Genomic DNA, 26,170 nt, shown 5'->3' with positions numbered 1-26,170 from the left:
TAAACATCAGCAGTGGTCACACATTAACTTAAAAGACTGTGTGAAATACATCCTAGCCTGTACAAATTCTGAGTATGAGCATTCTCTAAACCTACTTTACGGTGTTTGCGTTAGCTAACATGGCCATATAATCAGTGATTCACTGCTACAAAAAAAAAAAATCTTGGCTCAGCCTAGGCTAACATGACTCATTCATTTGTAGACAGCACCAAGTCATCTGTGTAGACGCTGACAGAGAGGAGCTTTATTTTGTGTGACATGTTCATCCAGTTGTGGCTATAATCCAGAATCTTAGCATCATTTTAATTGGGTGCAGAAACTTGTTGGAGCGTGAAGAGGAAAGGGGCTTCACTTGAAGAGTCATTTATGCAAATCCGTCATTTCTCCGCCCAGATTATCTGAGGCATAATAACAAGTGGAAGAATGTGGGGAAACAACAAGCATGCATTGTGACAAATTATTCATTCCAGATCATTGTTATGTGCTGTTTACTCACCGTTTTTGTCTGCTCGGCGGAAAATCTAAAAGAAAAAGAAAGAGAGAGTGGGGAGGAGATGGTTATTACCTCTTGCCAGGCAATCACTATACGCTTTCTTGCAATAAGACAAGGCAGATTACTAAGAGACATGACGATTTGTCAGAAACACAATAGGGTGTTTGACGCTTGCAGCAGAGGGTTCATTTGTTCTGCAGCACTGACGAGGAACACAACACGGATGTCGACAGGACTGTTACACTCTGTATGTGTGAGTCATGGTAGGTTGAATGCGGTTTATGAGTGTGTGTCAACTGTAAAATAGGTTGAACGATCATCATTTTTGAAGTAAACAGTAATTTCAGAACGAGTATGAGGCCACTGAGCAGCAAAGGGGTAAACAGTCATTTTCTTGCAGGTGCTTCAGTCATGAAAAATCATATTTCTGAAGACAGGCTTTCTTTAAAGTGTTGATGTGCACATTAATTAACCTTATTTTATATTTTACAGTCTATTTCTTTGAATATGTTTAGTCTGATTCAATTACATTGGGGTGGATGATATATATATTGTTATTGCAACTATTTTATTCGATGTATGAAGCTTAACTGTTAACAATAGTTGATTATACTTTACCAATGAAAAAAAAATGGAAGAACAAGGACCATAACCTGAAGCTCATTTCATCCAGCTATTGTGTAGATTCAGACAGGAACATGAGGCCAGCTGATGTCCCTGAGCACTAAGATTCACTGAACAACAGTGGTCTTATAAAAGATCAACTCCAAGCATCAATCACTGCTGATAATGGCTCCTGCCGCAGCTAAATGCATTCACTGGAAAAGGCTGTGACAGCAAATTGTATCCGTAGAGTGGATGGAGCCACTGTGACATCACCCATTTAGTTTCTGCATTGCTGTTCTGAAGCTTCAAGTTCGGTATTCTGGCCATTGCCACCGTAGTTTTCTTTTGTATGGCCAGAAGTGAGCATATTTGGACTTGAGGGTGGAGCTGGTGTGGATATGCTGATTGGATCTGACTGAGAACCTGCGGACATGCTCTACAAAGTAGTCACACCCTAAAGCATCCCCTGAAAAAAGACTTCAAACTCGCAATTGAGACCATGAATACATTAAGAAACTGTTTACTAAGTGAGAAGTAGGGTCATTTTCTCATAAGCTTACATGCAATCAGATTTCTTCTTGCATTCAGTTGACTCACCCCTTGCTGGCCATTGGCACTGGCTTCACTTTTCAAGCCTGGAAGCTTCACTTATTATTCTGTCTTTGGTTGTACACAATAACCCACCAACAGACTGACTTCACTGCAAACATTTTAACACCTCACAAAGGGAAAAGCACGGGTGCAATTAATGATCGCTGAATTACAGTTAGGTGTTCCAGTACGAGGGCCATGCTGGCTCATTTACTGTTAAATTAAGCAGACGATCATTAATTACGCCACGCTTTTCCTGCTATGACAAAGTAAAAATAACGTCTGCGGTGAACAGGGCCCATTTGAGTAATGCTGCCATTTGCTGGCCCGTGGCCACTGCTGCATTGCAACAACCTTTGAACATATCTCAATGGTGTTCAATTGAAGCTGATCCATTAACGGTAATGTAATGTAATTATAGCAATGTATTGTTTGTTCCTTTGCAGGCTAATTCTTTGTCATATGTATACAGACAACACTTAATGGTCGTATTAGTTCTGGCTCCTTTCACTCCAGTCCCACTGGGGGTTTCTGGGGCACTATGAGATGGCTTATGATCAGCAAGGGAGGCTGCAACACTGAAGTTACTTGTATTTGTTATAATAGAAACTGTAATGAGGATGTTCCTGAATGGATAAGGGATGAATGGACGCTTAAACGCAAAATTACCACATCGAAAAAGACAAGATTACGATGCATTTAAAGCAAAAAATCTTTTATGAACTTTAGTTTTTCAGGGTGCTGGTTGTGTGCATGTTGTAAAAAAGCACAAAATCCCACCCCCTTGAAAAATGAGGGATATGGCAAGGATGAATGCAGGGCTGGTTGACATTTGTGCATAACAAAAAACATGCTTTCAAGGATCTGTTCTTTGTTGCTGGTGATCATTATTCTTCCGATTGTACAGCTGGAGTTGGCGGGGATCATTGTAGTAATTGTCATGGAGGTTTATGGTGTGTCGGATGATGAAAGGCTTATTTTATACAGAGGTTTTAAAATTCACAACCACCAATGACAGCAAATGTGTAATACAGCCTCGCTTCAAGGCAGATGAACATAAACTTGCTTGACAGAGCTCGGCTGAAAACAACAACAGAGCGACTTCAGTACGGATGGATGACCAACACTGGGAAAGTCATTTTTATTGGCTGACATGGAGGAGACACAAAGCCAAACAATATGGCTTATGAGGGGTGTCTTGAAAACAGAGGCTGCCTCCTGGTCAGTAAAGGAAAATTCCAGTTTCCAATCCAGTCAGGACAGCAACACACAACATGTTTTCACTTAACGGCTTCGTTTCTGGGATCTAACAACGAGGCAGGATCTGAGGACCGCAGACTGGGCAACCGCTCAAACAATGAGACAGATTTTAAACAAGTCCCCAATGTAACCATAATCACTAAACCACTTATCTGGACTGAAAACAAAGGTTAGTGTCCTGAAAACATGATTATAGTCATCCATGGAATTGTTGCGTTGCATGCAACCAAAGAACGGTGGATCAAAGTTGAAGTAGCTCTTGAAAGTCAAATAGATGTTTACAATTGGCAGTTTGGGTGACGATTTTAATGATCACATTTATTTTCATGTCCCATAAGTGGTTTAGATAATTGGTCTAAACTCCATTATAAATCTGTGTCAACCGTGGCCCATGTAGCACCAATAAAGCTGTTGACTAACATGTTAACGAGGACCAAAACTATGATAATAAAATGAAAAATCTGTTCCCTACTGAGCACAAAGATGTGTTTCAAGCAGTTAAACATTTTACAAGGAACTTCGAACTGCTTATTAAATGGTCTCAATTTAATACTGATGCCTCTCAATGACCAACATAGAAGAGTATATTTCTAAAAAAAATATTTTCAATAAGTTTTTCTTAATGCCTGTCACTGAGTCAGATTCCACAAATGAAAACTATTTTTGATGGCAGAGTGCTAAGGTTGAATTGAGGAGACTCACAGCCTGAGGAAAGAAGCTGCTCTGTAGTCTGGTGGTACAGCAGTGTGCTGTATTGTTGGACGGCAGCAGATACTGGTGAAGTGAGATGTCTGCACAGAGCCCAAAGGACACTTAAAGACAACACCCAGTCAGTTCACCCTGCTGCCATCTGGAAAAAAGACACAGACGTTTCCACTGCCATATCACCAGACTACAGAGCAGCTTCCTTCCTCAGGCTGTAAGACTCCTCAATTCAATTTGATTGTTGTAAATTGCTACCAAGGTATATTTTGCTGTTCGCCTATAAACATAACATTACAGAGAATGGTGGTAACTTTAGCCTTCGCACAACAAAATTTCTATTACCCAGCAACCAAATCTTGTATCTGTGGGATTGAATGTAACCTAGGTGCACGAACGGACATGTTAGCAAAACAAAGTTTGCTTTTTTGCAACATCATCATATTACAGTTGTTAATCTGTGTTTAAAAAAGAAAAATGTTATTTAAATGTCTTCTTTCTTTCACTCGCTTCCAAAACAAATCCACACGCTAGCCAGAAAAATATCTTTACAACACGCAGCGGTGGCACTCATACCGTTTTTGTCCACAGGGGGCGACAAAGTCAACAACAATTTAAGTTCCTTGTAGCTTTAAATTTTAATTTGTGAAAACTAAGTTAGCATGGAGAATCTGCATTTATTGTCATTCTGCTTTACACTTCAACCTTCATTATTCTTCAAATGAATGTAACATGCACCACCTCTCTTACATCAGCACTTTAAGAAGACTTTGACAAATGCAAATTTCTGCAATTTCAACAGAACTTGTGTCAATTTATTTAAGGATCTCTTCGGCTCAATAAACAGTCCCTCCATGAATAAATCTCCATCATGGATTTTGCAATGAAGCAATGCAGTGAAAATGGAAAATCTGTGATGTGTCCTATTCTATCGATCCGCTCTCTTAGTTTGCTGTTTTCCACTGTCAGGCTGCGGTCGGGACTGACAGGCTCTTCGGTTTTGACCGACAGGTTTTTGGTAACAACAGAATCTGCCCTTCACGTTCATTTTCTATATAGGTCAACAAGCTCAAGGTCTGCACTCATGCCCTCTGTCTGTCAGTATCTGACTCTCTACAGCTTCTATCCTTACTAATAACAAGCGCCGCGTCATTTCAAACCACATCACAACACACCCGCTGCTCTATTTTTGATCCATATGTCTAGACTCGAAAGGTAACTGGAAATCTGCCAATTGCTGTCCCCTACCCTTCCTAATTCATTACATGAATCTGCATTTCATTTTCTACTTGCTGTCGGCTTGTACTGCACTGTACAGCACATCTTTTCCCTTCGCAGTCAGCACACTTTTTCATTTCCCCTTTGGCACTGTAACCCATCTGAGGCAGCACTGTTACAGTTACAGTACTGTTCAAGTCATTTGTTGTTCGGCTGTGTCTTTAGGCTCTCCGGTGTTAGGAGATGATAATGCATCATTTACAGCGAGCCCAGAAAAGGTCAGACCTGCTTCCCAGAGTGCTGCTGCTCTGATGTCATGGTGGCAGGTGTTAAGTCAGTGGGTTTTCTCAGGCTGTGATGACACACTGTTTTATGCAGGGCGTTGGATTTTGCATTCGAGAAAGAGGAAGCCAGCGCTGATGATTTATCGTGTATGTTTACTGTATATGTTTTTATCTTGGAGGTTCCGATTCACACAGATGTATATTTCTTCAGCTGTAAGCACATTTTATTACTGTTTCCTTAGATGCCTGATATTATTTTCAAAAGCAGCAAAGCGAGAGCAGAGCAGAGGGAGAATAGATGAACATCAGGAGAGGAGGGGGGGGCAGAGATAACACGTGCGAGAGAGAAAAAAATCAGAGGGACTGGCGATCCAAAAGCAGAGCCACAGGATACAAAAAAAACAAGACATTAAAAAGCAACAATGTGGAGGATAAAACCTCCGCCCACGACCATCACCAGGATCATTAAGTGTCCCTGGCCTTTGAACTGGACATGTTTTGAGGCACTGCTTCGACTCTCACTTTGGGAACGTCAATCAAATGAATCTCTGCGTCTCTAACATTGCCGACCAGCTCATTACCATGTGGAAAGGACTCGATTTATGTGATGTATTGATCGCTTTATAATTGGTATCTGTATGTTGCATGAACAACTGAGCAGCGTGCGTTTAAAATAAAGTGAACGCAGTTTTTAGATTAATTATCATCCACATCTACTTCGTAATTCTACTGCATCTCCTGCAGACTATTGAAAATCAATGTGTACCACTGCAATAATAAAGTTCATCCACCGGCATTATCCCTGAAAATCAATCACCATTGATCAGCATTACAACTTTAAGCAGGCGCAGAAAAAACAAAACATTTACGGATGCTTTGAGGCTCATTAGCTGAGCATTTGACTTTATTCAGCTCCTCTACACGGTGGGGACTGGTTGAAAAACCAGGGCAGCACAAACAGCTCATCCTGCTTTGAATAAAAGAAAAATGGAGTCCCTGCGGAGTAATTAGAGAAACCTACAGGCAGGAATAAAAATTTCCAATAACTGCACATTGTTTCTCCTTTACAAATAAAAAGAACGTGGCGAAAAAAGAGACAATGAGCAGACAAGCACGGCAATCAAAACCAAGACAGCATGTCCTTTGCGTGGATGTAGAGTGTTGAGTATTATCTCCGAAACAGGCGCTTGTAGGCAAATCAGACGTAATTATGTTTTTGAGCAGGGGATCATCAAAGCAGAGCGTGCCTGCTGCTGCGCTCAAAAACTCAAGGCTGAAGACTAAATGTGGAGGTGCTGCGCAAACACGTTCAGGGACAGCATGCACAGTGTCAACTCTGCAAAAAATGTGAGTAATGTGCCCTGTTTTTTCGACAAGGCTGCCTGTGCAGTGCATTAGTGACAGAGCAGACAGAGAGCTGTCAGTTAGACAGAGCTCAGCTGCGGACCCCAACACTGGCCCACTAACCCAGGAGGAGACGGTATGTGACGGCTGGATAATGACCGTGTTGATGGATCGTTTTCTTGTGCAGTGCTGCAGGTTAATAAGGCAGCAGGTGCTGTCGGTGGGTGCGTCTGTTTGTGTGTTTGTGTCGCTGGCACAAAAAAAACACACAACAACAACCTTAATCGAGTTCAATCGAGTTTTATCAATTTGCTTGATTATTTTTGATAAAATGTAGAAAGGTTTATTTGGTGTGTGTGTGGTATGAGTTGTTGTGTAAGGCTTTTGAAAGAGCACAAGTGTGTGTGCGTGTGCATGTGTGTGTGTGTGTGTGTGTGTGTGTGTGTGGGCACCAAAAAGAAGAGAAACCCCAGCAGCCCCTAAACCTGTCCGACTGTGAGAGCTTAATTTATCATGCAGAGGGAGCAGCTGCAGCTCTTCCTACTTTTCTCTGACACACACACACACACACACACACACACACACACACAAATACTGTATCATTACTGGGTGTGTGACATCTGATAAAACATTTCTATTTTCACTTTCTTGGACATTTCTCGACAGAAACAAGAACAAGAGTCAGAATTGAAACTGATAACTGAGCTTTAGGTTAGGTATCAAACATACATCTTGATACCTTTTGAATTTATGTTTTTATGCAGCTTTTTTTTTGCATTTTGACTTTTTAAAAACACAATAATTAAATAATAAAATGACGTATGAGTAAGGTATTCGATGCACTCACATCATGAAAGATAGTAAGCCCTTGTCCGGCGGTGTGCAGCGGCTTCTGCTGCTGCAGCTGAGCCCGAAGATGCTTCTGTTTGGCCGACTGCAGGCACATAGTGATCATCTCCGTACAAGCCAGCATCTTTGATAGAGAGAGACGAGTCGAGACACACCTCGGTCCTTCGGATCGCTTCAGGGAGAGGTTTGAAGTAAAGTAGAAACGGTCGCGGGGAGGAGAGGAGGAGGCAGCTCCGCAGGTGTGACAGATACCAAGTGGAGGCGAGCAGGCGGAGGGACTGGGAGACGCTCTCTGCAACTTTGTGGCTGCGCTGCCGAGCGGCGCTGCCAGCCCCCTCCTCCCGCTGCAGCCGCTGTGATTGGCTCGTTTATCTGCGCCGTGCATCTGGATCAAACTGTTCACTTCATCAGGGCCAAACGCTCCCGAGACGCCCTTAACCTTTAGTGTAGCATTTACTTCCGTCAATGCAGGAATCACAAGTTAGCCTTTTTTTTTTTTTTTTTTTTTTAAAGGTGCATTATGTAGTTTTTGGGGAAGAAGTCTTCATTGACTGATTTGTTTATGCCTAAACATACTAGATAAATAAACTCTCTTTGTTTTCATGACTGAATAAACAAATAGACCTTAAAACTTTGTTTATATGTGGCGGACCCCGCCACGTTTCTAGCTTCACACAGTGCTCTGCAGACCTTATTTTCCTCTGAGAACAGCTTGTTTATTCAGTTATTTAAAATAAATATTTCTTCAATATTTTAATATTGTAAATATTAAAATTCTGAGTTCTGAATTTGTTCTCCAAAACTGCATAGTGCCCCTTTAAAGTAAAACAGACATATATCAGAACTAGAACTGAATATGAATGTGATTCTTTTCTTGTCCATCTTATAGTTCAGATGTCAAATATAAAGTCAACATTCAATTTCAACTGAATGCAAAGTTAATGTTGCAAAATCTGAATCTTAAAGGTGCATTATGTAGTTTTGGGTAAGAAATTTTAAAGAGAAGAGAAAGATCGTTATTGACAGAGTTTTTTTTATGTGTAAACAAACTAAATAAACAAACTCTCTTTGTTTTCATGACTGAATGAACTGAATAAACAAACTGACCTTAAAGGACAACACTATTTCATACTGTTTCACTTTATTTATATGTGGCGGACCCTGCCACCTTTCTAGCTTCTCACAGTGTTCTGCAGACCATATTTTCCTCTGAGAAGTTTGTTTATTCAGTTATGGAAAAAGTAAATATTTCTTAGTTAGTTTTCATTAATATTGTATATATTAAAATTCTGACTTTGAATTTCTTCCTCAGAACTTCACTGTGCCCCTTTAATAATGACGATAAATTAATGTTTGTGTCAACTTTGAGCTGAAAAATTCAACCAGATCAACTTCTGTCAGACAGCGCCATCTGCTGGATATTTGTTAGAGAAACATACATCTATTGTGATTCTAGTTAATCACACTGGTTATTCTAGTAATGCTGATTGACTCTGTCGCTATTAAATTGAAGCTCACTAGTGTAAATATTTTTGGAGTTTTTGTTTCTTATTTATATTGTTTATATTGTTTCTACTGATTTTTACTTATATTTTGAGTTTTTTCTTTTTACTTGTTTATTACTTCTGTTTTAACTTATGCGCTCAATTTTTGCTATCCTCCCTTGGCTGCTGTAATATTGTAATTTTCCCTGTTGTGTGACTAATAAAGGATTATCTTATTTTGTCTAATTTTATAGAATATGTCTATAACACACTGTGTATATTACAGACAGACAGCTAAAACCGTTGTACATATTATTTACCATTAAAAGTATTTTCTTTTTCAATCACAATGTCATTACAGCATAAAATCATGCATCCCATGTTATGAGGCTTTCACTATATTGGGCAATTTACCTGTATTTTGGCCGCATGCTATTTCTCTTGTGTCCTATAGGGGGCTTTGACTCATGATTAAACTTAACCCTCATGCAACTGATCAAGACCACATTTAGTACAAAAAAATGTTCCTTGTCAAAAAACTGCCATAAAAATACTATGTATTAAATATATGTAAAATAACCTTTTTTTGGTGTTTTTTTTTTATTGATTTTAAAAAACAGTGGCATCATGTAAACATTTTGTATTTGGTATTTATTATCAGCACTGATGTTGGTTTAACAATGTTTCACCCAGTGAAAGTTGAAAATGATATAATATATAATATTTGTATGGAAGTTTCTGACATGGAACATTATTTGTGCTAAATGTGGTCTGAGTAAAACATTTATATATATATATATATATATATATATATATATATATATATATATATATATATATATGTATCATATATATCAGTTGCATGAGTATTAAACGTTGCATTAGATTTGATTTTATGTTAATTATTCTTTTTCACATTAAGTTTAAAGTGAACTTGACAAACCCTCCGCGGCGCCACGCGGGGCGGAGCTCGTGTTCACGCTCTCTTCCTTGAACATGACTCAGTTTCACTTTCCGTTCTTTACCTGCCAGAGACCGAGAGGTCACAGCTGGACGGCAGCAGACAAACAAGTACTGAAAGTCCTCCCTGATCGGTTTTTCTCCTTTTAGGTTGGATTCATAAACTCTCCTTCTTCCGTCGCCTGCAGAGGAAGTGTCGGGCTGAAAGCGGACGGGATTACAACAACAACGCGACCCGAGAAAGGTTGGATGTAAACTTTGTCGCCTCGCAAACAGCTGTATTTCCTCGTATCTGTGACGTGTGTGTGATACACTGTGTGTTTACCTGTGTTTTCAGGTGCGATCATGACCTCTGGAGTGAAATCGACTGTCAATCTGAAGGAGGGTGAGTGCCTCCGGCTTCAGTTTCGATTTTCTCACCTCACACAACCTGAAAACACGAGACAGCAGCAACATCCACTTAACAGCCCTGTGTGGAAATACAGTTTTATACAGGCTGTGACGCTGTCTGACATTGTACTCCTGTTTCAGATTAACACTGAAGGTGAGTCATTGTTTTGATAAGTCATATGGATCTCCCTCCCTCCCTCCTCTCCCTCCTCTCCCCCCTGCAGCCGAGGAGCTGGCCCTCTCTCTGGGTGAAGCCCTCAGCAGTGGGGATGGACAGGAAGCGGTCAAACTGTGTGAGAAGCTGGCTCAGCTCTCTGTCCCAGTGTCTGTCAGCGTCAACAGTAAGGCTTACCCCGAGGACCCCATAAGGTGAGGACACAACTGCGTGTGTGGTCACGTGCTGCTGAGGGACTTCCTTATTTTGGGCCAGATGTTTCCAAAACAGAGAAAGTTAAACGTGAGAGGGTTTCCCCTCCTTTGATGGGACCAGAGAGTGTTTGAGTTTGGATAATACAGCAAAGTGGATGAGTGAAGTGTGGCTGCACTCATGGAAATGTCACTTGTATTAAGTTATTGGCTCTTTCTTCATGAATGAATGAACATTTCCACATAAGAAATTTACATTTTCACGTTTGAATTACGTACGTTAACATATGAGCGGCTTTTTTTCACATGTGAATTAGATTTCCCACATGTAGAAACAACTACGCAACAAAAGTGTGTGCGTGCGCATCCCCTGTGTGTCTGCATGTGGTTAACACCTAGAGACAAACAGGTCAGATGCATATGACAGCTGCTGAGATGGGAGATTTTCAATCCGCCATTTTAATGGCCAAACAAACTCATGATAACGATCTTATTGTGATATCTATACGACATTTTAAGACATTTTAATACATAACTCTGTTTACTGTGTGTCCTATGAGTGTAGGGAGATGGACAGAAGGTCTGTCACCATAGCTTTACAAAAACACACAAAAAGAACAATTACAGTCATTAAATAGTGAAAAGGCAGCCAGAGGAGCTGATAAACAAACGCTCCACAAAGACTAACATCTCTGCTGGGTTATTCACACAATATTATCATATATGTTTTTGTAAATATTTGTATATTAAAAAAAATGATGACAAGGTTGCTTCTGGTGTTTTTTGTCCTGTAGGTTGCAGGTTGGAGTGGAGGACGCTCAGTCAGATAACTACATCCCCGTGACTGTTGTGGTTTCTGCTGACATGACGATCGCACAACTTAAAGAAAAGGTATGAAGCTCCAGCAAACACACGTGTGATCTAACAATCTTATTCTATCACGCTAGTCACTGAAACGTATAGATATGCATCCAGGTGACTTTTCATCAGGTAGATTCGACAGAAGCGCAGTAGGAACGGGCTTATCATAATAAATATACAACATATAGTGACATAATAAACTTATAGTGTAAAACAACTGATATGTCGATACTTTCTGATATGAAGCTGGGTGTGTTGAGTTCAGGTATGTTCATGTCATTAGGTCATATTCGGATAAACATGATGAATCTGGACCACAAATAGTGACTTAGTGCACATCATTACCAACAATTCACACCTGATATGCTCCTCATGTAATTCCTATCAGTTAAAATATAAAATTGCCACATATTTGGTCATATTCTTGCCAAATATTGTGCATATTTCAATATATGGCATACAGGCATATTCAGAGATTTGATTTAATGTGTATGCATGTAAAAAAAAATCTCCATATGTGATCCAGACTCCTGCCACAATTTATGAAGGATATCTCAGATTCTTGGGGTTTTGCCAAAGTGATCCATGATGTCTCACCAACCTGTAAAACCTGAAACACCGAGCTAAGACATGGTTCATTCAGTCTGACCTTTGTGTTGTTATCAAACTGCTCCAGTGTGTGTTAGAACGTCAACAGGCCTCTGTTGTTGTGTTCGTCTGATGTTATTAATGTCGTTCTTTATAGCATGAAATGTTATTCACGCTACAGTTCTGTCACGTATAGATTTGTCAACAACCTTTATTTACATGAACATGAACACCAACACGAATATAATGACATTTGTAGATTTCACAGTAGTTTCATACAGAGCGCATGCACTATGCGCTCTGCTCTATGAAACTACTGTGAAATCGACAAATGTCATTGAATGATCCGTTAATCCCTCATGTTCTGTTCACAGATCAGCCACGACTTTGGGTTCGTCCCCGCGCTGCAGCGCTGGGTGATCGGGAAGCGGTTGGCTCAAGACCGGGACACGTTGTACAGCCACGGCATCCGTAAGGACGGCGACCAGGCCTTCCTGTTCATTCTGTCCGCTCATGCTGCTCATCTCACAAAGCAGCAGCACAGGCAGGAGCAGGAGCAGCAGCGCATAGAAGGTCAGTAACACACAAACACACCATAACAGGTAATCATACCAGTTCCATTAGTGTTATGCAATGACAATCTTTTTATAGGCATCATGGAGTCCATGCAGACGTTGCAGCTTTTGCCCAGAGGGCTGGGCGAAGGCGGTGGTGAGAAGACAGCTCTTCCTCCAGAGGCTCACCTCATTCCTCCTCCTCTTCCTCCTAAACCGCCGGCGGCTGCTCGACCACCTGTGGCTCCTAGACCTGAGGTCAGAATACAAACTGTGCATCAAACTTTATGTCTGCAGTGTGACTGTAAGTGTCTACATGGTGTATCTGTGCGTGTGTGTGTGTAGTTTGGCTGGACCTGTGCCATGTGCACATATGTGAACAAACCAACGCGACCTGGCTGTGAGATGTGCGGAGGGGATCGGCCAGAGGATTATGAGGTGCCTAACATCTACGAGCCAGACCAGCAGGAGATTCTTCGGATTCAGCAGGAGGAGCTGGCCGTGATGCAGTATGAACAGGTAACGGCTTGAATTCCCAAAATCTTCTCAGCCTGATTCCAAACTTGTAGTTAAATTTAACCTAAAACATGTAGTTGTTGTGTAGCGACCAATCAGCAAAAGAGCTGTAACACATTGGAGCTGGTATCTTGTTAATTAATTAAATGTTAATTATTGAGGTCACAATTAAAGGTGGTGTTGTCACATTAACACTTTTAGTGAGAGTTTTAAAAAACACATAATGGACATCATAAAAATGGACACTTGTATTGGATTGCATTAGTTTGTACCCAGAAAGTGGCCGCTGAGTGTAGAGAGCTGTCCAGAAAATTTTTCATTTATGAAAAAATAATCATCTTAAAAGCTTTTCACAACAATGGTACCATTTAGAAACACTGTGGAGGCGCGCAATTAGTCTGTTTCCACTCCAATGTTGAATTGAAATGGAAAAAAGCCTTGAAAAAAAATAATGAAAATGATTATTTTCTTCGTCAATTAATCTTTCTCTATTATTAGATTAGTTTTTTGTATTAAATGGCAGAAAATGTGCAAAAAGTTCAATGAGTGTTTCCCAAAGGCCAGGATGACATCCTAAAATGTCGTGTTTTGTCCACAAAGATAATCAGTAATTGTTTACCAGGATGGATGGCAATTCATTTAATAAGTAACCGCTAAACCATTAATTGTTGCTGCTCCAGCTGCTACATGGAGCATACGATGGGCTTCGTCTCTTTCTCTGTATCCCTGATTGATACTGCTATCCCTCTTTTCAATGTTCAAATCAAATTTCTGTTTATTCCATTTTATCTGGACTTAAATGTTCTATCTCACAGATGGAAGTGTGTGTATAGGTCTTTGTCAGAAAGCTGCCAAACCGTGATGCATGTACTCATTTTGGAAATTACAGAACTGAAACCTGATCTGTGGTAATCTGAGTGCACTTATTATATATTGTGGCTCCCTTGTACAAAAAAAGGATGTTCAGTAGTTGAACTTAATTATACTGTATGTTTGATAAATGCAGAACCAGTAAATGAAATGTATACACTATGAAACCAAATAGATGAATATGTAGGGAAGCAAACACAACACTCCACAGAGAGTCCATTCAACTTTGGGGATGTTCATGGAAACTACTAAAGCTGACGCCAGTAGAATTTGGCTTTCAGCAGTTTTCAGTTGTTTCACTTTCCATTTTCAGGAAACATGCTTTTGCTGTTTGTGATGAGTCATGACTGTGAAATGAAACTCTGTTTGGTGATTGACCCCAAATCTTTCTGGGTGATGAAGGCTAAGCGGGAGGAACGAGAGAGGAACTACCTGCACTTCTTGGCAACAGAGGACCAGAACCTGATCCCCAACACCACAGAGACAGACTGTCCCATCTGCTTCTCCCCCCTGCAGCCAGGAGAGGGCGTCGTGCTCAGAGAGTGTCTACACACCTTCTGCAGGTCCGATGCAGCACACGATCCCGTAGCTCAGTGTTTTACTATTCTCACTGCTTTCTAAAAGTCTACATGCAACATACCATGATCTGCAAAGTGTGCAGAGGTTAGTGTTTGATGCATATACACATTTGGGTTTTTCTGTGTGTGTGTCCTTGTTCAGGGAGTGTCTGAAGGGGACAGTGGTGAACAGTCAGGATGCTGAGGTGTCCTGTCCCGACAACTGTGAGAGCAAGCTACTGGACCGAGAGATCAAAGCGGTGAGTGTCAGACCGGAGAACAAGAAGCTTACACAGGTCACAGTGTAAAAGTTGATGGGAGGAGACAACAGACAACAAATTGTGGCAGGAAGTAACATGTTTATTCATTTTTTGTCTCAGTAACCTTATACTATGTTCACTCTTACACTCTTTCTGTCTGTTACCACTGTATGATCCTGGATTCAGCTGCTCACAGAGGAGGAGCACCAGCGGTTTCTGGAGTTGCGTCTGAGCATCGCGGAAAGCCGCTCCGAGCACAGCTTCCACTGTCAGACTCCCAACTGTCGAGGGTGGTGCATCTACGAGGATGAAGTCAACGAGTTCCTATGTCAACTCTGCAACGAAACCAACTGCATTCTCTGCAGGGTAGTTTTCTGACAGTCACTATATCAACTGACCAAGATTTTCATACCGTGTGGGGAACTGTAGAAGCATCAAACATAAAAGTCGTGTGTGTGTGTTTACAGGCCATCCATAATGGCATGAATTGTAAGGACTACCAGGATGACCTGCGCGTCCGAGCAGAGAACGACCTGGCGGCTCAGCAGACGAAACAGATGCTCGAGGTAGGTCGACCTCGCAGTTCGGTGTGATAACTTGGCAGGCGAGTGGTCCCCTGCAGTCTGTTGCACTCTCGACAGGAAGCAGTTTTTGCAGATTAGTGTGGTTTGAGAAAGCAGCAAATCAGTCTTGCACCAATGCAATACCCAGCACACCACAAACCCCAACAGGAAACTGTGCAGGGTCTAGAATCTAGATGAGAGATTCATTTCACGATAAGAGTCGAGTGAAAATGTAAAAAAATGTCAGGTAAATATAGGTATTGGTATTATAGCCTGGATTGTTTTTACTTCCTTATCTACATTTTAAGGGCTCTTTCATCCATTTGGGGTTTGCTAGTACATTTGTGACCACTGACCCTGGCTTAGTTAGCTCTATATCTGTATTTTAATGTCATTTTTAATACTTTTACGGCTCCGGCAACACTTTAAGCTCGATGTTTTAACTTTACTTAAAAGAAAGCGGTCAGTGGGGTGTCCCATGATCTAAGTTGAACATATTCAGGTTATTTTTGAGTCAAGTGAATGACCGGTATTGTGTAACTGTGTCATTTTGCTGTTTTTGTGTGCGATTTAAAGTCACCATCGAGTTCAGCTGCGTCATTTTGTGTTATTCACTGTTGATGGACTAACTGTATTTTCGTGTGCGTTTCTCCATCTGGGTATTTTACATTTTTACATGATTCTGTATAATTCAATACAGAGCCTGCTACAGAACGGGGAGGCCATGAAGTGTCCGCGGTGTGACATCATCGTCCAGAAAAAAGACGGCTGCGATTGGATCTGCTGTCTGATGTGCAAGACAGAAATCTGCTGGGTCACCAAACAAGCTCGCTGGGGCCCGAATGTAAAAACATTTACTTATACATAGCTACATATCAAGCAAAGGAAGCTTGTGTATTTGACTTTTTCTTTTCTTTTTTTTGTATTTTACAGGGCAGGGGCGACACATCTGGTGGCTGTGGATGCCGGGTCAACAATCAGCCTTGTCATCCCAACTGCCAGAACTGCCACTGAGGCAAGCACACTAATGAACACACACGCAGCTGCAAGCGCTTGCAGTGTCTGAAGAAGCGCCGACCTCCGCTGATGCTGGCTACATTCTTGTGTTGTTTTGACCTCTTTTACTTAGAGGTTCAGTGTGTGGGTTTTAGTGACATCTAGTGGTGTGGTTGCAGGTTGCAACCAACAGAAGCCTCTTCTAAAAACAAAAAAAATTTGCCCTCTCGAGCTGGTGTTTGGTTTGTCTGATATGGGCGGGGTAAAATGTTAGATATCGATTATGTTGATATTAATTTATTCTAAGGTAAAAAAAAAAAAAACCCACAATACTTTTTAGTTTCAGGTGATTTTACTCCTATAAAAATTAAGAATTATATATCTTTGCCACTAAATACTGCACACTGGACCTTTAACTCTAAGCCATTCTCTCCAATGTGCATCACACCTCATCAAAGTTGTCTTAACCATAGATATAAATGTTTGCTTTACGAATTGCCAGCTATATCTTCATCTCCATAGCTGATTATACTGTCAGTGTGAGAAAATAAGCTTTACTGGGATCTTCTGCCATAATAATACTTACAGTGCTTTGACCAGTTTGACCGGTTGCATCTGCTTCCGTCATAATCATTTGTAAAATAAAGTGCTCTGTAACTGGATAGAATAGCTTCCAACTGAAAGACTATCCCGCTTTATCTAACATCTAACAATGACCTGTTAGTGAAACAGTGGAAGTGAATTTAAGTTTAAAGTTAAGTCCCGATAAGTATTTTAAGCGCAGTTTAAACTGGTATGCGGGACTCTTATTGTGAAAGGTAAAAACAGAAGGAGTCTGCACAGATTCAGGTACGCCTGACACAACGTCCGATTCGTCCAATCCCGGTTCCTGGTTGGTCTGCTTACTCACTTCAACTCACAAGTTTGACGGAACAAACACAAATGTCACTAAACCCAGAACAACTCCATAAATATGCAATTCCCTTTTTGTTTGTGTGTCACATATGGCTCCAGCTAATTAACTACAGCTAACAAAAATGTTTTGATTTTTTTTATAAGTCATAATTTAATAAATATATAAAACAGAAAAAAACTACAGACAAATGAGTACAGTCTTCCTAAGTAAACTGAGCAGAAATTTTTTTGATGTTGTAACTAGTGTATTATTGCCGGTTTTTGCTTCATAAGCGAGTAAAAATGAATTTATGTTCGCAAAATTATATTAGCGATAGATTGTATTTCAGTCAGTTTATCAGAATGCGGTGAAGGATTTTGTTTACATTAAATGAATGTGTTCCCAGCTGCTCTGATGCACTTCTTAACTTTGAAATATCAGGTTTAAACATAGCACAGTGGACAAATAATGATGCTGTATTTTTGTCAGGTATTCAGAATTTTTTATCTGTATTACTGAAAGGTTCATCCGTCAAGGGCTGCAGCCACTAATTGTAGCTTTTTGTTATATATAAAATATCATGTTTATATCTTGTGTCTGTGAAGTTTGTTGGGTTTCACTTGTATGTTTTCCAAAAAACTGCAACCAGAAGCATGCTAGCAATACTGTAACAACCTTAAAGGATAAGTTCACCCAAAAATGAAAATTCAGCCACCATCTACTCACCCTCATGCCGATAGAAAGTGAAGTTGCATAGTCCGGAGCTACACAGCAAAACAGTGTTTGTCTCCGTTACAACTAAAGTAGATGGGGAGTTGTTGTAAAACGTAAAAAAACAACAACTGACAAATGACTCCATACAGCTCATCTGGCGTAATCCAAGTCTCCAAAAAGCCCAGAGATCCCAAAACTTGCGGTCAAGCTCATGCACCCACTTCAGCTGTGGGTGCGCTGACGCTTCTAGTGTTTTAAAACAAGTCCCCATCTACTTCAGTTGTTTAGGAGAATGATGGGGACTCGTTGCTTTGAAGCTCCAGAAATGTTTCGTGGACTACAAAACTTCTCCTGACTTTCCATCAGCTTGGGGGTTGACTTGATAACGACTTAACTTTTATTTTAAGGTGAACTTATCCTTGAACTTCAAATCACAAAGGGTTGACAAAGTGCAGCTGGATCTTGCAGGAAAACTGACGCAGAGATAAGCACGACAAAGCTGGTTAATGTGTATCAGAATCAGTTTATCACTGTACAAGCTGACTCTGAGATGCCATGAAATGACCTATGTACCAAACCTGATAAACTATCTTTGAGGAAATGTAAAATTGAGTCATTTCTTCTTGCACAACTTAAATCAGATGAACTCCTTGTGTGATGAATTGCTGTCATATGTATATTACATCCAAGTCATCGCATGCATGTGAATTAGTTCCCAACTTAAAACGGGTTAATTTTTCACACTACATGAACACATTAAACATTTTCACTCTAGTTTATTAGCATTCTCTTGTACAACTTTACATTAGTATGACAGATTCATTATAACAAAATAAACGTAAAAGGCAGATAAATCATTTAGTGCAATGAAAATAAATGAAAAACCACTGAGTGCAGATACATGGTGCGTTACAATACTGCTGAACAACTAGACTCTCAGGCACCTAAGAGCATCCTTGGACACGTTCCAGGTCACCTTCACTCACCAGCTAAATAGGTGGTTCACCATAAAGGCAATAAACCAGTCAACTGAGATGGGAATGGAAAGCCCGAGTGTTCAGTTTGTATTAGAACGGAAAAAATTTCTCCCAACGCGTTTGTTTTAATAACTGAATTGAGGGGATTAAGTTGACTTGTTGTGCCGTTTGATGTACAGTAGGTGACCTAGAACTCAGTCTATAACTCTGAAGATTTCTGTTAAGCAAAATATATTTAAAGTATTACTGATAACCCAAATTAACTACCTCAGAATGAAGTGCTCTGACAAACTATTCGCTATATATATATTTTTTTTACGATAAGACTATCCCGGTGAGTGCCATACCACTGAAACCTAAGCAATCCCCTGTTACTTTAAATACATGATTGAATGAAAAGGACTCGGAACAATGGAATGAGCTGGACTGCATCCGAAGTTACACTCGGAGCGATCCAACATACGAAATGGCATGTGTTCAAATAAAGTAAGTAGTCATGATTGAAACAAAAACATTGGACAGCATTTTTTTGAAGGCTGAGACACTTTTTCTGACCCTTGCAGTCCGATAAAGTAAAAGCACCTATCAGTATTTTAAAGTGATTTTTTACAAAACTAATGCAGTCAGTGCAGCCTGCGTCCGTCTGTCCGCCCCCCTCCCCCCCCCACTGTGCCAACACAAGGACCACAGGCTTTGATATTTTCTGTTAGCAGGCATTGAGTGAGTGTGTTGCTGAACTAAAATGAGAGATTTATTCATCATCTCTGGAAAAAGTGATGCAGAAAACAAGTCATTTGGGGGCCATGAAGCACAGACACGTGTTAAGGGTTGTGTGCAAGCAAACAATAAAGTCAGTAGGTAATCGGAAAGCTCCAGTAAAAAATAGTTTGATATGCTGGGGCCTAATCCTCAGATTTAAGTTTTGAGATAATTCTCAAGCAGGCTACATTTACTTTGATGACATTTTGTTTAAAACTTTTTACAGATACGTTTGGCTGACCCGAACTAGGAGCCAGAATTAAAATTTGTAGCCAAAGGGGTTCTGTCATCATGTTTTACAGATACTCAGTCCCAGAAAGAGGCTTATTCAAACAACTCCTGCGTGTCATGACCATATCTTCATACATTTCCTTGCATAACTATAACTTAAAAAAACAAAACAGAGAGGATTCTAACAATCCTCTATTTGGTCTCAGTCTAAGTATCAAATAGATAACAAATGGGTTGCAACCATACACACACACACAAAACACACTCAGGCTCATACATTCACTCCAGCTCTCTTAATTGGCAGCAGTTTCAAGTGTAGTGAGTTCACCAAGCTTTCAGCATAAATCTCTGTGAGCGTAACTCAATATCAGATTACTCTAATACCAAATATAAATAAACTTTAATCGACGACACCATCAGTAAAAGTTCTTAGAAATACAGTCTCTCCTTCATAACGGATGGATTCTTCCTTTCAGAGCACCAGCGGTTGTTGCTGTGAAACTGGTGCGCGTTTTTCAGGAGTCATTAAAAAAAAGACCCTACGTAGGATGTCCGGACACATCCTAGAGGACGAAAAGAGGAGCGTTAACCGGTTCGCTCCAGACAGTGTTATCGACTGCAGGGTTTGTGGTTTGATTAATGAATTAATTAAAGGGTTCATGATAACAGACCCGCCAGCTAGATTCAGTCAAGGACAGATAGGTTGGGGCGTAGGGGAGGGGTGTAGGAGCAGTTCAAGGAAACAAGTCCAGTTTGGGGGCCCACTCCAGGGCGGTGTTGACCACAGCGAGAGCTGCTGCCCCCAACGCCACCGTCAGACCCATGACAGCCAGTCGAACAAACCGCCGTGCTGCTGAAGGCTGGGCCACCGCCGAGTTCGCCGCTGCGCTCTCCAGTGCAGCCTGTTTCTGTCTGCGCCGGCGACGGAGAACAGAGTCCGGTCGCTGCTGAGTCGACGCAAGGTCAAAGTCCTTAAAGGTAGAGGCTGCCATGCTTCGGAGGAAAAGAGAGAAACAGACAGAAAATGAAAGTGAGTAACTGTAGCTATTGAGAAGTAGAAGAAAGTGGAATATGAATATAACTGTGTATAATACTGTTTGTTGCTGTGTCTAATTGAATTTAAAAAGGGACATCTCAACAACAGTCACAGTGCGAATGTATATGAAAGGTTAAGTTTAGTACTTGTCATGTGCGGCAGTCTCTCTAGCAAGTTCTGAAGGAGGGAACTGGACAAAGAGGTCTCCCGCTCGGCTGATGAGCATCTCATACGGCAGATCCTGGGGAATCTGAGACAGCAGGTGATGAACCATGGCCATATCGCATTCACACTCCAGCACCTCCTCTTCTCTGTACAGTACGATCTGCAACACAGGTACCAATAAAACATACAGCGCACACGTGTTGTTAAAACAGACTATTACCCATGAGAGATGCTAAGACTTTGCGTGACATGAATGTGAGGATCGGATTAGCATTATGTGTTGTTAAGGTTTTATACAGCTATAGTGAGCTGACTGTATGGGGGTAGACCAAGCAATTACCTAAGGATAGTAATATTACTATCCTTATTAATATTACAAATAAAAGGTGGATCAACATAATGTGTCTTTTGCATTATTTATAACAGTATATAAGTATAACAGTCAATTAATTTCAGCTGAAAGGACAGACGTCTGTACGTCAGAGTGTGCTTTGTGAGTCTGACCAAGAAGTACAGATACAGTCACACTTTACTGAGAAAAGGGAGAGCTAGGGAGGAATATGAGATGGCATTGAGCATAATCACCAACACCTGCTTTGAGCTGATAAGTGTCCTGAGAGCGGAAAGTTCATCTATCGCCCCCACACCCAATGGAAACATATCAAGGACACCAGCTCAATTCAGGTCAGATCGACACTTGCACAAGTTCATATAAAGTAATGATACGTACGACAATAAATTATATAAGGTGAGGATAAACTTTGTCATTACACTCACCACAGCAGCAAAGTAAATGGGCATCAGTGGATGGCAGGCCAGGAAGAAGTCGTACAACCGGACAACGTGGCGGAAGTCTGACAGGACGTGACCGAACCAGGTGATCAGCCAACTGAGAGCGAAGACCGTGCCCACCTCAGCTCTAAGAATCAAATCAATACGTGACAGATCAGCTCGCAGCAGCACACAGAACTGCAATGTGCTCATGCTTCACATCATGGATAACGTACAGCACTGGAACGGACAGCAACAGTCATGTTAGTCCTGCAAGCAGGGGACTTCATGACCTCTGTTGTTAAGTCTTTAGAGACGTGACTCGAGTTGTCATAATAGGATCAGTATGCTGTAAGTGCTAAGTCAGCCTTCTCCCCCACTTATGACTCGAGCATGCAGAGTTTGAACAATAATCGTAGTTGCTCTGAAACGCTCGTAATGGAAGCAATTCTAGCAACAATAGCAACAGATACTTTAACCCTGCTGCTACCGTCCTTACAGGATTCATACAGAAACAAATGAAATGCACCAGTTAAACAAAAGGAAAGCTGTGATGGGTATGAAGCCTCTTAATGTTCTTAAAGTGCTGCCTTACCTTGCAAATTATGCTCATACTGCATATAAAGTGAGTTCATGTCTTATAAGTAACATCTAATGAGATGCAGAAAATGAATTTAATGTGATCTGTATTCACTAAGACAGCAGAGAGTCTTACTGTTGCATGAAGTCATGGACCTCAGGGTTGACCCTTTCAATGATGGGCATCAGATAGTTAAGAATGTGTTTTGTGTTGTCCATGGTAGGATCCATGAAGTCCCTGCAAAAGAGGAGAAAACAGAGCATATTTAAGTCAAACCCAGAGAGTCTTCATTTACTATCATAGGTGACAATGAAAGGGAGGAAATCTGTCCATTTAAGAAGTCTGTGTAGCTCTAGAAAATATGTCGGTAAGTAAAAAGCAGATTCAGAAACGGCAGTTACCTGAGATGATGCGTGGAGAGCTTTTCCACGAGAGCGGTCGCAAGGTGCTCTTTCACGACCAATAAGAAGGTGACAACAATGTCATGGTATCCTTGGTAGTAGTGCAGCTGGGGGTTACGTTTCAGGACTCGGAGGATGATGTCAATTAGCTCTTCCTGGAGACCCTCTCTCTGTTCATCTGGCATGCCTATACACATGCACCCAAAATAAAACAGTTGTTAACATCATTTTTAGGATAAAACCTAATTCTGCTGTACTAGTAATATACTACACTGAAAGGAAACTGAATGGAAAAACAGTCCAGCAATTATTTTCCCCCCTAGAAGTAACAATGATTAATCCAACACTTTTATTTTGAAAGGCAGAAGAATTTGACTTCTAGCAGCTGACCGACAGACGTCACAGTTTGGCACAGGTCAAACTTCACTGAGATGGGTGCAGCTCCTTCAATTATAGCATAAAATAGATCTGGACTTGACAATGGGAGCTCTGTTACTAGAGATGAAGCGGCAGAGATTCCAGTCGTCTAGTCTCGGCCACATGGCTGCACCCTTTAAGAGCTCTTCTGGAATTTTGTTTGACAAGCTGACTACCAGTAAAAGTAACACCAACAGCAAATAGTGTTAAAGCTTCGACATTGCATTGATCCAGAGGAATATACCCAGATTTTCTACAGTGAATTACATTAATCACAGATACCTATGATAGGAAAATGCTGCCCCAATAATCAGCCAGAGCCAATAATCGGTCTACCCCTAATCAGTATTTCTAGGTAGGAATACACACACAGGCTGAATGACAGTACTCTGTCTGAGCAGGTCTAATCTGGCTCTACTCACCAGGTGGGAACCTTCGCAGCGAGCGCTGGACATCCAGCAACACCTGGTTGTAGTCCTTGTTATTCTCCCGGTCTACCTTTTCTGAACAACACATGTGACAATCAGCATTACCACACACTTGTTTTGTTTCTTGATGTCTTCCTACTTGTTTTTAAATGCAATTTTAATGTAATCTTATGCCCCTGTAAAGCACTTTGAGTTGCCTTGTGTCTGAATAGTGCTACACAAATAAACATGCCTTGTGTAAATAGTGTATGCGGGAGAACTTCCACCTGCTTAAACCCTGTGTGTATCACTTGTCATGTTATGGTATGATAGTGTGAATGTATAGTGATATAGATGTGTGGCCTACGCTGCACTCATGTAGCTAACATGATACCTGGCTCTTGATCCAAGACGTCGAGGGGGACGTTCAGAAGCCGGGGCCAGACTTGACAGCGTATCTCATCAGTCAGCAGTCCTCCTTCACTGATAGCCATCCTCCTCAAAGCGGCCACATCCACTGGACTCACACTCAGGGCCTGTGTGATGTCCGCAATCTTCTTTTTCCTTCTGGTTTCCCAGCCTGAGGCATAAAAACACCATCTTTAACTAGCTTGTTAGCCAGTGTTTACTTTTTACCCCACACCAGTTAGCTAGCGTCCACTCTACGCGCAGCTAGCTACTGATGATGATGATGGCTGACACTTGCGAAGGTTATGGAGAGCACAGTTAGCCTGCAGACACACTCGGTCGCGTTTCAGACATTAGAGGCCAATTTTAAGACTTTTTTCGCTGGTGAAATGCCCCCAAACATACGACTGCCCTGACTGAAGACGGCTAACGTTAACTTAGCGACGTGCCCCACTTACCGTTAATCACAGGTGACGAGGTACGTCTCGGGTTCTTCATTTTTTTTCCTCCACTTCTTGCTGTGTCCTTGTTAGATTACATTACTTGCCATCCTCCTCCTTTGTTTGGCTAACCCCGATTTAGCCCGATTCCCGCGGCTGCCAACTGGAAGCTAGCTGTCTAATTAGCAAGGCCAGCCTCACACAAACACGGCCCGATAGTTAGCTGTCCCGCGTTAGCTAGTTAGTTATCAGGCTAACGCTACACCGGCCTGGTTCCGAAGCTGATAATGTGGACAACACAGCCATCGTTATTCGGAGTACTGACAAACCGGTGAACAGTGAGGACGACCCCGCCGGATAACAACACGGTTATGCCGGTGACACGGCTACATGTTTACAATGACGGAGGCGCCCAATGGGATACATCAGCTTTAGTTAGGCTGCCAGCTCAGACACAGTGATGACGTAGGGTCAAGATGACGCGACGTCACTCTGACTGAATAAACTGAAGAAACAGTGAACTTAAAGGGCACCGTGTCGATTTGGAGAAATTGAAACTTGGAGAAATTGAAACTTTAATGATGTAATATTACAAACTCAGAAATATCCATTTCTAATCTATATCCATAACTGAATAAATAAGGAAAATAAGGTCCCCAGAACACTGTTTGAAGCTAGAAAGGTGGCAGGGTCCGCCAAATACAAACAAAGTAAAAGAGTATGAAAACTACATTCTCCTCTCGAGGTCAGTTTGTCAATTCAGTTTATTCAGTCATGAACACAACGTTTGTTTATTTAGTTTGTTTAGGCATAAAACAATCAGTCAATGGAGATTTCTTCCCCAAAACTACATTGTGCTACTTTAAAGGACAACACAATTTCGTGCTGTTTTACTTAATTGGCGGACCCTGCCACCTTTCTAGCTTCAAGCAGTGTTCTGGGGACCATATTTTCCTCTGAGAACAGAGTGTTTATTCAGTTATGGAAAAAAAAAATCTGATTTTGTATTATTAACTCATTTAAGGTGCAATATTTACCAGAGTAACAGCAAACTACTGCTAACTGAACTTGAATTAAGATTTCACAGGACATGCCAAGCCTGTGATTTCAATACAGTGTACTAACCGGATCATCTTCTGGTGGCTCCAAAAGTGTAAACACAGCATAATACAGTGACAGTAAAATATATTTATTTGATTGTGTTCCATGTGCAGTAGTACTGCAATATGTACCTTGTATGAAGTTTCTGTTACTGTCCCTCCCTGGATCCCCTCCATCACTGGCCTCCCTTTATTTAAATGCAGTGCCAGCTCCTCCGCTGGGGTCACATCCTGGCTTGGTGGGCCGCCCCCTGTGCCAGTTCTATGGGCTTTTGTTTTTTTTTAACTGCTACAATCATACAGACATTCAACATGTCAGCAGAGACCTAATCTATTCACCTCATTTGTTCACTGTTATCTACTTTAAAGTCACTTACCAGCCTGCAAAATGTTCTTGTATTTAATTTTAACTTGCTGCCAGGTCCTTTCATGGCCAGACAAGTTTGTTGTTTATGAAGGATAGACAGATACAATAGATTAAATGACACACATTGTGGATAATTGTTTGCACTTAAATCCACGTTCCCATTGTTGATTCTGTGAGCAATCGCGAGGTC

At 41.1% G+C, this 26,170-nt stretch overlaps 3 protein-coding genes across 3 annotated transcripts in view; 1 reads left to right on the top strand and 2 right to left on the bottom strand.

Annotated features, from left to right (window-relative positions):
* Positions 1-7,751, bottom strand: part of necab3 (N-terminal EF-hand calcium binding protein 3) — a 40,668-nt gene extending 32,917 nt beyond the window's left edge. The window contains exons 1-2 of the mRNA XM_084348135.1: positions 7,346-7,751; positions 497-521 (exon numbers count right to left, since the gene is read on the bottom strand). Coding sequence (XP_084204261.1) covers positions 497-521; positions 7,346-7,732 — 412 coding nt within the window. The 5' untranslated portion in view covers positions 7,733-7,751. The remainder of the gene's footprint in view (positions 1-496; positions 522-7,345) is intronic.
* rbck1 (RanBP-type and C3HC4-type zinc finger containing 1) lies at positions 5,604-17,794 on the top strand. The gene is made up of 14 exons (XM_084348133.1): positions 5,604-5,763; positions 9,942-10,035; positions 10,129-10,176; positions 10,406-10,550; positions 11,342-11,438; positions 12,371-12,569; positions 12,648-12,808; positions 12,896-13,069; positions 14,339-14,499; positions 14,657-14,753; positions 14,940-15,119; positions 15,221-15,319; positions 16,017-16,160; positions 16,250-17,794. The coding sequence occupies exons 1-14, from the start codon at positions 5,695-5,697 to the stop codon at positions 16,328-16,330; spliced, it is 1,749 nt and encodes a 582-aa protein (XP_084204259.1). The 5' UTR covers positions 5,604-5,694; the 3' UTR covers positions 16,331-17,794.
* Positions 17,795-18,682: 888 nt separating this feature from the next.
* On the bottom strand, positions 18,683-24,959 carry tbc1d20 (TBC1 domain family, member 20). The gene is made up of 8 exons (XM_084348136.1): positions 24,532-24,959; positions 24,060-24,245; positions 23,681-23,761; positions 22,842-23,028; positions 22,576-22,677; positions 21,867-22,008; positions 21,071-21,249; positions 18,683-20,881 (listed from the first exon to the last, which is right to left on the bottom strand). The coding sequence occupies exons 1-8, from the start codon at positions 24,569-24,571 to the stop codon at positions 20,623-20,625; spliced, it is 1,176 nt and encodes a 391-aa protein (XP_084204262.1). The 5' UTR covers positions 24,572-24,959; the 3' UTR covers positions 18,683-20,622.
* Positions 24,960-26,170: the final 1,211 nt, after the last annotated feature.

The sequence above is a fragment of the Pagrus pagrus genome, assembly GCF_965226575.1.
Source record: "Pagrus pagrus genome assembly, chromosome: 3".
Classification (NCBI taxonomy): domain Eukaryota; kingdom Metazoa; phylum Chordata; class Actinopteri; order Spariformes; family Sparidae; genus Pagrus; species Pagrus pagrus.
The sequence above is the reverse complement of the archived record's forward strand: the minus strand, read 5'-3'. Positions and strand labels throughout refer to the sequence as shown.